Here is an 18194-nt window from a genome sequence, read left to right on the forward strand (position 1 = left end):
ATGGCTCAAATGGCAAAGTACCTGTCTAGCAAGTACAAGGTCCTGAGTTGAAATGCCAGTACTGACAGAAAAACAACTTTTTATTGCTTTGATGAATGATGTGTTTTATTTCTATTAAGTTGACTGAAATCTTATTTTCCCTTGGTGTCTTTTGGAAGTTTCCCTTTTCTTGTACAATCTTTCAAATTTCCTTCATTCTGAAACAACTTCTTACCCCAGGTACCAGTGACTTGTAACCATAATTGTACTCAGGAGGCTGAGATCTGGGGATCAAGGAGCTAAGGATCAGTCACACATGGCATCCTACCAGCAACACCTGTGACAGCCCAGCTCCAGCTGACCAGCAAAGCTATACTGCAAAGATAAAGGAGCTCTATCCTTCCCAGGCCCCCGAGCTTCAGCCGTACTTGGTAGGAAGGCCAGTGTTGCCTTTGGCCTGTGGTCGCAGTGACAGGAGTCTTGCTGGCATTCAAAGGATTCATCCTTCCTTTTGAAGGTGTTGGTGTGGGTTTTATACTCAGTCCACCTGTGTGTGTGTGTATGTGTGTGTGTGTGTGTGTCTGAAGAGCTTTAATAAGCAAAGAAGCTGACGTGGCTCTAGTCTCTAGGCACCAACGCACAAGTGGGTGCTCAGGAGTGCAGCTTCAGATAAAGCCTCCAGCAATCTCTTCAGAAAACCCCAGAAAGCAGACTTTTTGATGTTTTAGTTCTTTGAACTCAGGGCCCCACACTTTTTTTTTATTTGTTTTGCTATGGCTAGTGCTGTAACACTTCAGCCATGCCTTCAGGTTCCCTTTTTGCTGGCAATTTGGAGATGTGGTCTCCAGATTTTCCTGCATGAACTGGTTTCAAACCTTTATCCTCAGATCTCAGCCTGCTGGGTAGTTAAGACTACCGGTGTGAGCCGCTGGCACCTGGCTTAAGATTTTTTGTTTTTGCTGGTCCTAGGGCTTAAACTCAGGGCCTATATGCTGTCCTTGAGCTTCTTTGTGCTCAAGGCCAGTGCTCTACCACCATTTGAGACACAGTGCAACTTTCAGCTTTTCTGAGTAGTTTATTGGAGAAAAGGGTCTCAGACTTTTCTGCGCAGGCTGGCTTCAAACCATGATTCCCAGATTTTAGCCTACTTGGTAGCTAGGAGTACAGGCGAGAAGCTGCTTGCTTAAGCTTTTCTATAATAGCTTATAAACAAAACTCAAACCTATTGCTCAGATATTTGTACTTACATTGAAGGGAAGATTGAGAGGCAAGAAGAAAACCCTTACCTCTTCTCTAGTCTGTCTTTAAGCTGACTTTCTCTTATTCCCTGAGGATGAAGACAGTTGAGCAACTCATCCAGTTCCTTCTGACTATCACACAAAAACCTGTGGGGCAAAACAGATCTTACACCTCTGAGCAAACATCAAATCAAACACAAGGTAAAGGATAAACAGGTGTAGTGAGATAGGAATAAAGAATTCCAGGGCTGGGGATGTGGCTTAGTGGTAGAGTGCTTGTTTAGCATGTGTGAAGCCCTAGGTTCGATTCCTCAACACCACATAAACAGAAAAGGCCAGAAGTGGCGCTGTGACTCAAGAGGTAGAGTGCTAGCCTTGAGCAAAAAGAAGCCAGGGACAGTGCTCAGGCCCTGCATTCAAGCCCTAGGACCAGCAAAAAAAAAAAAGAAATCCAAACCCACCCATGGTCCAATTGTCCTAATTAGAACAATGTTTTTACTTCTATGAGGCCTAATGACCCTACCAGAGTTCTGAAGCAGCAGCATGCCCAGAGGGCCAATGGCTACAGGAACTCAGACATCTCAACTAAGGAAAGTTCATCAATAAACAATGTATACATGTCATCTTTATCGATTATGATTAAATTCCCAAACTTTAATAAAATTTAATTCAGGAAAATGATCCAAGAGCCTTTCTACTTCCATATAATACAGTTATGAGGAAGAGAATCAAATTTCAAACCTTGAAAAAAACACCACCCTGCTCATTAAAACAAAACCAAGCATTTTTATTTGTTTATCTATGTATGTATTTATTTACTGCCAATTCTGGGGCTTAAACTCAAGGCCTGAGCACAGTCCTTGAGCATCTTTTTGCTCAAGGCTAGCACTCTACCACTTGAGTCATACCACTACCTCCAGCCTTTTCTGTTTATGTGGTACAGAAGAATTGAACCCAGGGCTTCATGCATACTAGGCAAGCACTCTACTGCTAAGCCACATTCCCAGCTCCAATACCAGGTATATTTTGTTTCTTTGTATTAGTGTTTGAACTCAGGGACTTGTAACTTGCTAAGCAGACACTCTAGCACTTCAGCCACTAGCATCCACCACTCTTTCCCTTAGCTAACTTGTCAAATAGGGTCTTAAATTTTGCCTGGGGCCAGCAGTCTCAGCCCTCCATCCTCCTTGCCTTTGCCTCCCACATAGCTGAAATTAAGAGCCATGAACTGCCACATTTGGCTTGTTCTTTGAGATGGGGTCTACTAACCTCCTAACTATATTTGCCTTTAACAATGACCTTTCTATCTCCATTTTTCAAGTAGATGGGATTACAGGTATCATCAACTGTACCCACTTACAACAGTGAGTTTTCCTTCACTGGTACCTGGGTCCAGGGCTACTTGCTTCTTCAGCAAATACTCTTATCATGTAAGCCAAGCCTCCTGTCTAGCTTTTATTGCTGGTTATTTTGGAGATGGGAGTCTTGATGACTTTTCTGCCCAAGCTGGCTTTGAATTTTGATTCTCAGATCTCAGTCTCCTGAGTAGTTAGGATAACAGGTGTGAGCTGCTGGTGCTTAGCTTAAGCAGTGGTTTTGATATACCAGGAAAAAAAAAAAAATCAAAGTGGGCTGGGAATGTGGCTTTGTGGTAGAGTGCTTCCCTGGCATGCATGAAGCCCTGGGTTCAATTCCTCAGCTGTGGCTCAAGTGGTAGAGTGCTAGCCTTGAGGAAAAAGAAACTCAGGGATAGTGCCCGGGCCCTGAACTCATCAAGTTCCAGGACTGGAAAAAAAAAAAAAAAGTAACACAAAAGAGATGTTACTACAGTCGACCCTTTTTCCTAATGCTTGGAAGGTTTAAAGAAAGAGCAATCAAAATGATGCTCACATTACCATAGGTTCTGTCCTTGCTTGGGCGTGGTGGTCTCCACAGGAACACCCACCGTTGGTCTGTGCTGTGAGTTCTTGCTTGCATTTTTGCCATAGTTGGCTTTCTTACCTAAGAAAAATGCAATCAGTTGACTATGCCACACTACAACCCAGATCCTGCCAGCAATGTGCACGCCATATAGTCCATGCTAATGTCTCTAAAGTTTTCACCTTATGCTCACCAACAGTGTATTACCTGACTCACAGGGTCACGTAGCATACATGAAAGGCTATGCATCAGTAGAAAGTGTAGCTGAAAGTTTTATTTTTTCCCAAACACCTAATACTTTCATGTGGACCACATAATATACATTAATGCCTTTTCAACATCAGATTATTCATTTCCAATGGGTCTATAGGAAGAAACTCCACAGGAAGTTGAGATGGCATCTCTTTTTTTTCTTTCAGGTCAACTTTTGAGAATATTTCACCTTAGAATAGATGACCAAATAACATATTGGAGCAGATGTGTTTATTCCTTTCATATGACATTAACAACAAAGGCCTCTGAGGTAAAACTCAGCCAACAGAATACACAAAATGCTCCAGAGGGATACTGGAGGTGTCTAGGGTCAGTAATAGTTAATAATTTTGTAAATCAGTTCCTGTATCCCAGCACAGACCTCAACACAGACACACCTTAAGCCAATATATCAAAGCCTATTTTTAGGGTATCACAATATTTTAGGCCTTATCCAATACTACAATGGATTATCCCCATTTCCTCTTACTTGAATAAACTCCCTCGAAATACCAGCACACAGAGTCTGTTTAATTGTTTCGGATCATAAGGTAACTCTGAAGAGTCAATACCACCACTCAGAAACATCCAGTGACTAGCACTCTGGAAGCTAAAGCAGGAGGACTGAAAATTAAGACCAACCTAAGTTACATATCAGGTTTGGTACTCTGAGCTAAAGATCTGGTGTCAGGGCTGGGGATATAGCCTAGTGGCAAGAGTGCCTGCCTCGGATACACGAGGCCCTAGGTTCGATTCCCCAGTACCACATATACAGAAAACGGCCAGAAGCGGCGCTGTGGCTCAAGTGGCGGAGTGCTAGCCTTGAGTGGGAAGAAGCCAGAGACAGTGCTCAGGCCCTGAGTCCAAGGCCCAGGACTGGCCAAAAAAAAAAAAAAAAAAAAACCGACCTGGTGTCAAAACCAAACCAAACTCCTGGGTGCTCTATAAGTAAAGGAATTTAGAAGTCCAATCCTCTTAGGGCCCAGTGTTAAGTAACTATGTAGATATGACTTCTAATAGCTGTAATTAAGTTTGCTGGGCACCAATGAGCTCACGTATATAATCCCAACTAGTGAGAAGGCTGAGATCCAAGAACCAAGGTTCAAAGTCAGCCTAGGCAAGAAGGACTGGGAAATTCTTATCTCCAATTAACCACCAAAAAGCTGGAAGTGTATCTGTGGTTTAAGTGGCAGAACACTAGCTTTGAGTAAATATGCTCAGGGACAGCATCCAGGCCCCCAACCCCCCAGTTCAAGCCCCAGGATCAGTACAAAACAAAAGGCCCACCTGGGCTACATAAATGAGACCCTGGCTCAAAAAACAAACAAGTTTTTCACTTAAGGTACTTCAGCTTTTTTTTTTTTTTTTTTTTTTTTTTTTTTTTGGCCAGTCCTGGGCCTTGGACTCAGGGCCTGAGCACTGTCCCTGGCTTCTTCCCGCTCAAGGCTAGCAATCCGCCACTTGAGCCACAGCGCCGCTTCTGGCCGTTTTTCTGTATATGTGGTGCTGGGGAATCGAACCTAGGGCCTCGTGTATCCGAGGCAGGCACTCTTGCCACTAGGCTATCTCCCCAGCCCCTAGGTACTTCAGCTTTAGGAGGACTAACAAAGAGGGTGAATGAGGATGAATTTGGTCAATGTGGTAGAACAATGAAACCTGTTGAACTGGTTTTAAGAAGTGGGAAGTGGGATAAGGGAGCATGACAGAATAAGGATGACCAGATCCATGAGTGGAAATGTCACAATGAAACCTCCTCTTTTACAACTGTTTACTAATTTAAAGAAAGATATTTTGAGCTTTCCAATGTGTATCATTAAAGTGATAGACTCAACACAATGACCACTTGGAATGTGATCTTATAGGCTGGCAGCCTGCAGATACTCTCTTGCAATGGTGGGCAGCTGACAGCCACATAATTACAAGCAGAAACACCAGACTTTGAGCATGCTGTGTTGCCCTTGATGCATTTGTGACACAGTATGCTTTCTACTCAGTGTAGGCTAATTAAGACACAACTGCACTGCAAGTGGAGAGGTATGTGCACTGGCCACTTACTTCGCGGGCAGTAATCCTTGTCTGGGGAGTCTGCATGGTCTCTGCGGCGATGGTTGAATCGGTAGTCGATGCTGTCATGTACCCAGCCTTTCTCAATGAACAGGCCAGGAACTTCATCAGAGAAGAGCCAGTATCTACGAATCATGACCATACATTAGAGGACATTAAGAACTGAACTAGGACTGCTAGATGATTTCACTGCTGGAGAAACTAGAGCATGAGGAAGCATTCCTAGGCACTGCCAGCTGCTTTGCTCAGAATTCCAGACAGATAAATTATTGTAAGGCAAAGCAAGAAATATTAAAACTTGAAAAACTAAATGTCTGTAATTTTTACCACTCCTAATATTTAGCTTTAGGTTCTACACAATGCCTACACTTAAAATATATAGTCATCTTTAAAAGCCAGACACTGGTGTCCAGGCCTGAAATCCTAGCTACTCAAGAGGCTGAGAGGATCACAGTTTGAAGACAGCCCAGGCAGAAAAGTCTGTGTGACATGGTAGAATAGCAGCTTTAACCAAGAAAGCCTAGAGTGTGAATTCTTGAATTCAAGCCCCATAACTGGCACACACGTACATACACTTGCCATTTTAAAGAACTCGATTTTGATTACATTTCTCCTATCACCATAATCTAGGTTTCACATCTGTGGTATTTTTGAGGACCAAATATGTTTACTTTCCTCTTCCATAATGTAGTGGTGGAGCCCAGAGCCCTGCAAGTGCAAGACAGCCCTGGGTCACTCAGCTCCACCCTGCCCAAGAAGCTGCCTTTAATTAACTTTGTAACCTTAGCATGTGGCACAGTTAATTTTAGTGAAAGTGTCATGAGCAATTATGTGTTTGTTTTGTCGTTGTGATGCCTGAACTCTGGGCTGAGTGCTGTCCCTGAGCTCTTCAGCCCAAGGCTAGCTACTGCTCTACCACTTGAGCCATAGCTCAAACTTTTAGTTTTCTGGTGGTTACTGGGAGAGTCACAAGACTTTACTGCCAGGGCTAGCTTTGAACCACTATCTTCAGATTCCAGCCTTCTGAGTAGCTAGGATTACAGGCATGAGCCACAGGTGCTCAGCGAGCAATTGTTTTTAAACACAATTGAAAACTTAAAAAGAAAAGTTTATTTTATTTGCCAGTCCTGCCTGGGCTTGGACTCAGGGCCTGAGCACTGTCTCTGGCTTCTTTTTGCTCAAGGCTAGCACTCTGCCACTTGAGCCACAGCATCACTTCTGGCCATTTTCTGTATATGTGGTACTGAGGAACCGAACCCAGGGCTTCATGTATATGAGGCAAGCACTCTTGCCACTAGGCCATATTCCCAGCCCCAGAGAAGTTTATTTTAATACTTTAGAGTTTCCTAAGGGGCAATAACGATAAGCTAGCCCCACAAGGTAACCCAACGGAAGCACAGTCGCTGACCTGTTGTGGTTCCGGTCTGTGCCGATGGGCGTCCTCCGCAACACTAGCTTTGCCTTGGCAATGCCCTCCTGGAAAGCCTTCTCAGCAGCCGCTTTGTGCTTCCGCATCCGCTCTTCTTCTGCTTCACGTTCTAATTTCACTGGTAAAGATTTAACAAAAAAACAAAAACAAAAAAACGTATGAAATGCATACTGGTGGAGCATTCGCTCCCTTCTCTAAATTCCACCATGTGGTAAGAAACCAAAGTGTGGAAAGTGTTCATTCATCTGCTTGTGCCTCTCCTACTCCTGGAGTTTTCACATCTCCCCCTACTGGCTGGGTGTTCCTTAAACAGGCCATAACATAAAACTAATAAAAGCTTTAATTAAGCTTAATCAGAAGAAATAACTTTTTTCTTAAGTACCAGAGATTGAACCCAGAGCCTCATGAATGCTAGCTTATACAAGCACTCTAAAGAGCACTTAAACTATGCCCCAGCCTTTGTTTTTTATGTATTTTTATTTGATTGAGGGAGGGTTTTGCCACACTTTGGTCAGGTCTGGTATTAAACTCATGATCCTCCTGATTCTGTTTGTCTAGACCTTAATACCACTTTCAATTATTCACCAAGTTATCACTGGTAATGTCAGGGAAAATGATCTTAATTTATTTCTCATCATTCATTATATGTACTTATTCTATTCAGATAGGAATTTCTACAACAACAACAAAAAGACCCAATAATCTTGCCTTTAAGATTTCCTTATGACAAGCCCAGCCCTGGTGGCTCATGCCTGTAATACTAGCTACTCAGGAGGCTGAGATCAACTCAGTTCAAAGCCAGCTCAGGCAGGAAAATCTGTGAGCCTCTTACCTCCAATTAACCACCAGAAAACAGAAGTGATGCTGTGCCTTAATTGGCAATAGCCTTGAGCTCAGGGTCAGCACCTAGGCCTAGAGTTCAAGACCCATGAATGACAAAAAAAAAAAAAAAAAAAAAGTACTACTACTACAAAACAAAATACTCAAGAGATCATGATATTAGTTAAAGGTAGTCATATAAGTCAGTAAATTAGGCTGGGAATATGGCCTAGTGGTAAAGTGCTCGCCTCCTAAGTCAGTAAATTAACACATGTCTGAGATCCTAGCATCTGAGAAATCAAGGCAGTGGGATTACTAGTTCTGGGCCAGCCTGATCAACATGGGGATTTGAAATACAGTCTTTACAGCAAATGATGCTAGGACAATAGGACAGCAACATGTAAAAGAATAAAGTTGAAAGAGGGGAGAACGATGGAAAGGGATGATACTGATCCTTATACTCATAAACTGACTTGAGAAAAAAAGACATACAATGTATAGCTAGACTCTTCACTCAGGTATGGTGGTCCATGTCTATAGTCACAGCTAGGAGTTAGAGACAGCAGGATTGAGGTTCAAGGCCAGTTCTGAGCAAAAGCACAAGACCCTATCTAGAAAACAAATGGAAGCAAAAAATAAATGAATGACTTAAATGTAAAAGCTTAAAAAAACTCTTAAGGTTTTCAGAAGAAAATCTTTACCACCTTGGACACAACAATAAATTTATAGATAAAACATCAAATCCGAACTGGGAATATGGCCTAGTGGCAAGAGTGCTTGCCTCACATACATGAAGCCCTGGTTCGATTCTACATATATAGAAAACGGCCAGAAGTGGCACTGTGGCTCAAGTGGTAGAGTGCTAGCCTTGAGCAAAAAGAAGCCAGGGACAGTGCTCAGGCCCTGAGTCCAAGGCCCAGGACTGCCAAAAAAAAAAAACCAAAACAACAACAACAACAAAAAACCCCACATCAAACCCACGAGCCACAAAGGAAAAAATAATAGATAATGGACACCTCATTGAAATTTAAAACTTGTGTTTCTTTGGACACTACCTCAAGAAAGTAAAGACACACAAGCCCCAAATAGGTGAAAATAGTTGTAGACCATGTGTCTAATAAAATAATTGCATCTAGAATATTTGAAGATGTCTTACAACAATTACAAAAAAAAAGGACAAATAATTTAATAATGAGCAAAAGGTTTATAAATGTCTAATGGCCCATAAAAGGGGCCTGGCCTTCCCAGTGGGGTGGCTGACCTGCAAGAGGCATGGTAAGTGGCAGTGAGATATAAACGTCAGATCCTCCCTCACGGCTTGTGGGACCTGGAAACCAGCCTGGCAGGTCCTGTGACTGGGCAATCCCATTCCCAGATAGGCAACAAAAACAAAAACTGGGTGTTTATAGCACCATTATTCATAACAGCTAAAAGATGGGGAAAACTTACATGCCTACCAACTGATGAAAAATAAAATATAATCACCATCAAATACTGTTCAGCCATAGAAAGAAAGAAAATAGGACTGGGAATTTGGCATTCATCATGAAGGTTTGAGTTCAAGTCCTAGAAATACAAACAAAAAGAAAGCTGTATTTAGCTTGGCATGGGTGGCTAAGGAGGCTGAGATATGAGGACAGTGGTTCAAAGCCAGCCTGGGCAGGAAAGCCCATGAGACTCTTATCTCCAATTAACCACCAGAAAACCAGAAGTGGAGCTGTGGCTTAAAATGCTAGAGTGCTAAGCCTTGAGCAAAAGAGCTTAGGGACAGAGCCCAGGCCCTTTGTTCAAGCCCCATGACTGGGGAAAAAAAATTTTAAAAAAGAGGAAGAAAGTATTGATACATACTGAAATATGAATAAACTTGAAAATTAGACAAAATGAAAGAAAATAGATATGAGGCACGGCATGTTGGTACCCTCCTATAATCCTAGCAACTCGGGAGCTAGAAGACCCTAAACTTACAAACAAGGAAGGGATTGGATGGGGGTGGGGTGAAGAGCAGCTCACTCCTAAAATATCAGAAACTTAACACTGAAGGTACATCTCAGTGGTAGATAGCTTAGGTGGCATGCACAAAATCTGGGTTTGGTTCCCAGCACTGCAAACACACAATCTATTTAGACTGACCCACCTACCACCTAACCTGCCTAACTCGTATCTACATACATTTATAAACCTAGTCAGTACCAGTGCTGGGTTAGCACACATTTTAAAGTGAACAGTTGTAACAAGTAGATACCCCGCCATTATTCTAGTCCCACTGTTCTCGAAGCTGCCCTCTGTGCCCAGAGGGAGATGTACCTTTTAGCTCTCTCTCCTGGATTTCCCGTTCCTGCTTAGCTCGCAGGACAAGCAGTCTCCGGCTCTTTACTGCACTAACTATGTCTTCAGCCTCCATATCAATTTGGGGCTCAAACTTCCCGATTTCTTTTTTCCTATCAGTTTTGCCCAATCCATTCTCCTCTTTTCCATTCTCTTTACTTTTGGCTTCCATTTCTTTCCGTCTCTGTTTCTCTGCTCTCTTCTTGTCATTCTCCTCTTTTAGCACAGCCAGCCGTTCTTTCCACAGCTCAGCTGACATCTGCTGCCTGGACTCCATGTGGTCCTGTACGGAGTAGGTCATAAGGATCCGGTGGCACAGCGCCGTCAAGATCTGGAGCTTCTCCTCCGACGTGAGCTCAAAAAACTCAGATGTCTCCAGCTTCTCAAGGAACTCATCCTGCACCTCGTTATCCTCGAATGGGGCTGAATCTTTGTTGTCATCGGAGTCTGAACCCTCACTCTCCTCCTGGACATCAGATCTACGCAAGCAGAGGCGGACCAGCTCAGAAACAGAATGCAGGGTGAGTGGGATTTCGGACAGCTTCATCCCCAGCTCCCCATAGTCCTCAGCAATCTCATCCTGCAGTAAGGTCTGCAGCAGGATGACCAACACCCTGTTCAGGTATAAAAAGCCACCTTTATCGGCAGTCAGAGCTTCCATGAGGGACACAGCAGTGATGGGATACTGGGCGTCTGGTAGGAGCAGCCCTGAGTAACAGCTGAGGAATTCCACCACCAAGGCTACATCGCCAAACAAGGTGTTGGGCAGCCCCTCCGGTGTGTCCACCAGGCGAAATGCTGGCAGGCTTTTGCCACTCAACTCTTGGTCCTCATATCGCTTCTGTTTCTCCAGTTTCTCAAGCATTTCTTTCTCTCGCCGTTGTTTGGCCTTTTCCCTCAGCTTTTCTTTCAGCTCCTGACGTCTCTTTTTTAAATACTCTTTTCGCTGCTCTTCGGACATAGAAGCCCATCTCTTTTTATGTTCTAGAAGCTCATAGCGCTTTTGGACAAGAACACGCAGTTCCTCAGGGAGGCGGGCCCGGTCCTCACTGGAGAGTAACCGCGCAGTTTTGGAGATGACGCAGGACAGGGCGGTCTTCTTGTCCTCCTTGTCTTTGTTTTCTTTGTAGTAGGCAATGAGGTGGAGGGCCGCAGGAGGCAGGTGTTTATGAGGTTTACTGGCGGACCTAGGCGTACCCCCAGAATTCCGTGGGGTTCGTGTCATTTTCTGAGTGCCTTTGGCCATGTCCAACAAAGTCATCTGTTTCATTTTGGTTTTAGGGGTCTTCAACCCCTTTTTGGGAGATTTGGAGTTCACTGTGGACTTCTGTCCATTAAGGATGCCTTTGCTTCTGCCCTTGGCCTTCAAAGGCTTGTCGCTGGCTTTGCCAGGCTTCTTGGCAGAAGGGCCTTTCTTAGGAATGTGGAAGTTCCCATGGAGCTTACTGGGGGACATCATCTTCATGACCTCTTCTAGATGCTCTTCAGGAGACTTGGCATTCTTGGAGTTCTTCACTTTGAGGGGGGAGCCATTCAATGACTTCTTCAAATGCACATGACACCATAACTTAGGATTTAGTGTTGAGGTCAGAGAAGAACTGTCTGTTTTCGATTTCTTGGAGGGTTTCCTGTCTGGGGATCCAGTATTCTTCCGCTTAGTAGAAGGGTTGAGAGTCATGTACTAGAATTTAAGAACAGGAATAAAATTACTTTGAAAAACTCATTTTAAGCAGCAATATTTAAGTGTCTGAAAGGCCCTCCCTAGCTATTAAGGTAAAGCTACAGCTTCATTGCTCTCCATAGGCAAGATGCCCCTAAAAAACAAAGACAACTGTTATCTGGCATTTGTGCCATGTGGAAGGAAAACTCTCTTGATATTTAGGAGTTTAGAAATGTCTACTCTAGGGATGGGAGGGTAATTCAGCAGAAGAACACTAGCTAGCAAGTGTCACAACCTGATTTCAATCCCTTAGCAATAGCAGGTAGAAGGGGTCGGTAAGAAAGAAATAAGAGGCGTGGAAACAACTGGATTTTCATTTTTTATGTTTTTGTTCTAATTCAAGGCAGTCTATGCTGTAGGCAGAAACTCAAATATCTTTATCTCAACTTGGTGACATGTTATTATGAGTATATTAACAACAGACACAGCTCAAGGGTAAGGAAACTGCTTGACCATGGCCTGCTGGTTTCTCAAACTCATCTTTGACTTCTCCCCACGACTCAAGAACTGGCTTAGAGCTACGTGTGGTGGTTCATGCTTATAATCCCAGCATTAGGGAAGCTAGAAGGTAGGAGGGACAGAAGTTTGAGGCCAACCCGGGCTACTGTTTTTCATAAACACATTTAACTATAAGTTTTCAAAATTCTCATTAATTTCATATAGTTGTGTCTTTGAACATTGCTCCATAATCCTTCAGTCTCACAAGACCTTAAATTCATTTATCATGACACATTTTCACCTTCTTGTTCTTTTCCCATTTCTTAAGAGATGCGACTATATGGCTTCAAACTCATGGACTCAAGACATCCTCCCTATTCAGCCTCCTAAATAGCTAGAGTTGGGGCTGGGAATATGGCCTAGTGGCAAGAGTGCTGGTCTTGTATACATGAAGCCCTGGGTTCAATTCCCCAGCACCACATATATAGAAAATGGCCAGAAGTGGCACTGTGGCTCAAGTGGGAGAGTGCTAGCCTTGAGCAAAAAAAAGCCAGGGACAGTGCTCAGGTCCTGAGTCCTAGGCCCAGGACTGGCAAAAAACAAAACAAAACAAAAACAATAGTTAGAGTTACAGGTGTGTGCCGTCGTGGACCGTTCTTCTTCTTCTTTACACCAATTAAAAACATTTTTTTTTCCCCAGTCCTGGGGCGTGAACTCAGGGCCTGGGCACTGGCCCTGAGATTCTTTTGCTCAAGACTAGCACTCTACCACTTCAGCCACGGTACCACTTCCAGCCTTTTCTTTTTATGTGGTACTGAGGAAATGAACCCAGGGCTTCATGCATGCTAGGCAAGCACTCTACCCCCTAAGCCACATTCCCAGCCCACCACAAATTAAATTTTAGTCAATTTTTGTAACCCATCTCACATAACCCACAAGGCCCCTTGTCTCTCTTTTGTTACCATACTTACTTATAACATTATTAGTCAGTATGTGTTCAACTTAAACAGCTGGAATATGGCAGTCTCACTCTAAACCCACTGCCAGGAACCTCCAAGGGCTCCTACCCACTACCCAACCCTTCCCTCAGTCTGCTCTTCTCCATGCACATCCTCACCCCATTACTCAACTCCCACTCTGTGTCTTCCCTTCTTCATGCAAAGAGTGAGCTAATAGGCTTACAACTCACTCCGTTTGTCATGATAGCACCAATTCTCTTAAATGTGTATGTAGAAACAGAGAATGTAGACCCACTGGGTGAATGGATCTGTAGTTAAAGCTGGAAAAAAAATTCAGCCTTAAACTAAATGAAATAATGCAATGAAAGAATGCTGCTCATTTCAGATGAAAACACTGTAGGAAAGAAGACCTGATAACCTCCAGAATACTGAACTTCTCTTAAGCAAAATGAACTATATATTTGGTCAGTACTTCCTTGAGTGGACAGGGCTTCAGAAAAGCAAGCTATAAAGCCTGATTACACATATAATCCTAGCTACTCAAGAGGCTGAGATCTGAAGATTGCGGTTTGAAGCCAGTCTGGGCAGTAAAGTCCCCATGAGACTCTCATCTCCAATTAACCACTCAAAAACCAGAAGTGGCGCTGTGGCTCAATCACTACAATGCTAGCCTTGAGCACAGAGAGGCTCAGAGTCAGCACCCAAGCCCTGAGTTCAAGCCTCACAACTGCAAAAAAAACAAAAGCAGGCTGGGAATGTGGCCTAGTGGTAGAGTGCTTGCCCCGTATACATGAAGCCCTAGGTTCGATTCCTCAGCATCATATATATACAAAAAGCCAGAAGTAGAGCTGTGGCTCAAGTGGTAAAGTGCTAGCCTTGAACAAAAAGAAGCCAGGGAATGTGCTCAGACTCTGAGTTCAAGCACCAGGACTGGCAAAAAAAAAAAAGAAGTCATGGACAGTGCTCAGGCCCTGAGTTCAAGCCCCAGGACTGGGGGGAAAAAAAAAGAAAGAAAAGAAAAAAAGCAAGAGCTTTTCTTTTAAGCTGGGTGCCAGAGGCTCACACTTGTAACACTTGTAATCCTAACTACTAGCTAACTCAGGAGGCTGAGATCTGAGGACCTCAGTTTGAAGTCAGCGTGGGCAGAAAAGTCCCCACGTGAGACTTTTTTTAAAGTTGAGATTAAGTAACTACACACATTTCAGAGTATACATGTTAACCTTCACAATGATGAAAATGATCATTCTAATAATCTACAAAGCTTATGAACTTTAACAATAAAACCATTTCTTCCATATCAGGTGATAAGTACATTTCTTTCCTCTAGTATCATCTGTTCCCTCTTTCTCTTTCATTTCCTTCCTCCCATCACTGCCCTTGAGTTGCTTAGTTCATTTTCATCAGTTGGTCCAGTGCAGCTGATGGGCCCCTCTGCTATATTTCTTCACCTGCTTTCCACTCATTCTGTGCCCTCCTCCCAGCTTCCCTCAGATGTGCATGTGTATACCCCATATATGAGGTAAAGAATATACAGTCATCTAAAAATAAGATAATTTCAGAAGAGGTCCTTTGTTTCCCTTATCTTTGGGGTCCTTTTCAGTCTGTATATTATTTTATGTATATGAGAAGAGGTGCTTGGGTCTTACTATTTGGTGCTTTTCTCCCAAGACTGTCTCTTTTGGTCTCACTGTATATTGGTACCTTGAGTCTTGTTTACTTTGTTATATTTTATCGTGTTTTAAATCTAACACCAGCATATAAGGGAGACCATGTACTGTTTCTCTTTCTGTTCTTGGCTTAGCTCACTCAACATGATTTGTGTGTCTAGTTCCATCCATATCCCTGTGAATGCCATTATTCTATCCTTTCAGACCACATTTTTTTTAATCCATTCATCTATAGTGCGGCATCTGGGTTGTTTCCATATCTTGGCTACTGTGAACAGTGCAACCATGAACATGGAAGTGCAGGTGTCCTTGTCATATCCTGGTTCCTGTTGTTCAGGGTAGATGCCTAGGAGTGGTATGGCTAGGTCATAGGGTATATCTATGTTTAGTTTTTTGAGGAACCTCCAAACTGCTTTCCAGAGTGGTTGTACTAGTTTACATTCCCACCAGCAGTGCCGTAAGGTTCCCCTTTCCCACATGTAACTCGTATCTCTAATTAACCACTCAAACCATGGAAGTGGTATTGTGGATCAAAGTAGTAAAGCACTAGCCTTGAGCGAAAGAGCTCAGGTAGCTGGGTACTAGTGGTTCAAGCCTGTAATCCTAGCTACTCAGGAGGCTAAGACTTGAGGACTGCAGTTCAAAGCCAGCCTGGGAAGGAAAATCCGTGAAACTCTTATCTCCAATTAACTACCAGAAAACCAGAAGTGGTGCTGCGGCTCAAATGGTAGATAACTAGCCTTGAGCTGAAGAGTTCACGGACAGCACACAGGCCTAGAATTCAAGCCCCAAGACTGAACAACAACAACAACAAAAAAAAAATTACACTCAAGCCAGGTGCTAGTGGCTCATGCCTATAATCCTAGTTACTCATGAGGCTGAGATTAAGACTTAAAGCCAGCTCGGGCAGTAAAGTCTGTAAGACTTATCTCCAATTAACCACCAGAAAACCATAAGTGGTGCTGTGGCTCCAAGTGACAGAGCACTAGCTTTGAACAAAAGTGGTCAGGGACAGTACCAAGGCCAAGTTCAAGCCCCACATCGAAAGGAAGGAAGGAAGGAAGGAAGGAAGGAAGGAAGGAAGGAAGGAAGGAAGGAAGGAAGGAAGGAAGGAAGGAAGGAAGGAAGGAAGGAAGGAAGGAAGGAAGGAAGGGAGGAAGGGAGGAAGGAAGGAAGGAAGGGAGGAAGGGAGGGAGGGAGGGAGGGAGGGAGGGAGGGAGGGAGGGAGGGAAGGAGGGAGAGGAGGGAGGGAGAGGAGGGAGGGGAAGGAGGGGAGGGGAGGGGAAGGGAGGGAAGGGAGGGGGAAGGGAGGGAGGGGAGGGGAAAGGGAGGGAGGAGGAGGAAGGGAGGGAGGAGGAGGAAGGGAGGGAGGAGGAGGAAGGGAGGGAGGGGAGGGGGAAGGGAGGGAGGGGAGGGGGAAGGGAGGGAGGGGAGGGGGAAGGGAGGGAGGGGAGGGGGAAGGGAGAGAATTATTATTACTATGTCAAGCCAGGCACTGGTGGCTCACTCATGTAATCCAAGCTATTCAGGAGACTGAGACCTGAGGATCATAGTTCAGACAATTCTGACTTTTGCCTCCAATTAACCATGCCCTCCCCCCCCCGGGGGGCAAAAAAGATGGAGTAGAGCTGTGGCTCAAGTGGAGAATACTGCCTTGAACACAAAAGCTAAAGGACAGCGCCCAGGCCCAGAGTTCAAGCTCCAGGCCCAGCACACAAAAAAATAAAAAATAGTCAACTGTAGGGTATTATTCCTCTGGCTGGCTGTTCTTTTTTTCTAATTAAATTGATGTCTTATTCCCCAGTAACCCTCAGGGCCAACTGCCAAAGAGGTTTTAGTACTTTATACAATATAAACTGTATGATTCAGGAAAGCTTTTCTTCAATGTAGAATTTCCAAATTCTAGTTTCCAGAACCAATTTTCAGTGTTAAAAAGAATAAGCAGGGCTGGTAAAGTGGCTTATTTGTAGAGTACTTGCCTAGCATGCATGAAGCCCTGGGTTCAATTCCTCAGTACATTAACAGAAAAAGCCAGAAGTGGCATTGTGGTTCAAGTGATACAGTACTAGCTTTGAACAAAAGAAGCTCAGGGACAGTGCTCAGGTCCTGATTTCAAGCCCCAGGACTAGCAAACAAACAAAAAAGTAAGCAAAGAGAAGTAACTTATTTAAGATTTCACTCTTGCTGGATGTCAGTGGCTCATGCCTATAATTCTATCTACTTGGAAGGCTGAGATCTGAGGATCACATTCAATACCAGCTCAGGCAGCAATGTCGGTGAGATTCTCATCTCCAATAAACTACCAAAGTACTGTAGAGTGGAGCTGTGGCTCAAGTGGCAGAGTCTAGCCTTGAGTGAAAAATGTTTGGGGATAGCTGGGCGCCATGCCTGTAAGCCTAACTATTCAGGAGGCTGGGATCTGAGGATTGCAGTTTAAAAGCTGGGAGGAAAGTCCATAAGATTCATTTCTCTAGTGGCAAGTCCAAGAGATTCTTATCTCTGACCACTAGAAAATCTGAAGTGGAAGTGGTGCTGAGGCTCAAGTGCTAGCCTTGAGCTGAAGAGCTCAGGGACAGCACCCAGACCTAGAGTTCAAGCCCCACAACTAACCAAGGAGAGGGGGAAAAAAAAAAAGGTTTGAGGACAGTGCTAAGTAGGGACCTGAGTTCAAGCCTCAGGATCAGCACAAAAAAAAAAACAACCCCAAAAACAAAAAAGCCCTCACTTTCCTCATGAACATTACAGTATTTCAGATACTATCCAGGAAGTCATAGGGAAAGTCCATCAGTACCCAGTATAATTAAAAACAGAAAGTTAACCATCTTCTACTAGCTTTGACAGTCTTCATGGTAGACACATACAAATTGATCTTTCTTCTAATGATCAGAACAGAAGTTTATACTAAAATTTATCAGAAAACTAACGTGAGACTAAGTCTCATTTTTACTATTTTATGTAAGTATCTTTTGACAGGGTCCAATAACTGGTCTATTTTTTTTTTCTGCCATTCTTGAGGTTTGAACTTAGGGCCTGGGCACTGTCCCTGGCTTATCTTTTTGTTCAAGGCTAGCACTCTACCACTGGAGCCACAGCACCACTTCTGGTCTTTTCTGCTTATGTGGTGCTGAGGAATTGAACCCAGGGCTTTGTGCATGCTAGGGAAGCACTCTACCGCTAAGCCACATTCCCAGCCCCTAGGCTGGTGTATTTCTTAATTTATTGATTCTACTTCTACTTTAAACAACTCAACTTTAGAATAAGGCTCTTTAAAACTTCTTCATATAGAAGCCCACTAATAATGAAGAAATCCCTAAGGTGATTGGGAAAGCCATGGGAGAGTTCTGTCACTCATCTTCATTGCTAAGGTGTGCTTGTCTGCCAAAC

At 43.7% G+C, this 18194-nt stretch overlaps 1 protein-coding gene across 1 annotated transcript in view; it reads right to left on the reverse strand.

Moving 5' to 3' along the window:
• The window catches only part of Baz1b (bromodomain adjacent to zinc finger domain 1B), a 59883-nt gene that overhangs the window by 13133 nt on the left and 28556 nt on the right, over window positions 1-18194 (reverse strand). The window contains exons 7-11 of the mRNA XM_048369077.1: window positions 10006-11707; window positions 6862-7000; window positions 5445-5578; window positions 3113-3218; window positions 1266-1364 (exon numbers count right to left, since the gene is read on the reverse strand). Of these exons, the coding sequence (XP_048225034.1) occupies window positions 1266-1364; window positions 3113-3218; window positions 5445-5578; window positions 6862-7000; window positions 10006-11707 (2180 nt within the window). The remainder of the gene's footprint in view (window positions 1-1265; window positions 1365-3112; window positions 3219-5444; window positions 5579-6861; window positions 7001-10005; window positions 11708-18194) is intronic.

Source organism: Perognathus longimembris, chromosome 1 (assembly GCF_023159225.1).
Source record: "Perognathus longimembris pacificus isolate PPM17 chromosome 1, ASM2315922v1, whole genome shotgun sequence".
Taxonomy (NCBI): domain Eukaryota; kingdom Metazoa; phylum Chordata; class Mammalia; order Rodentia; family Heteromyidae; genus Perognathus; species Perognathus longimembris.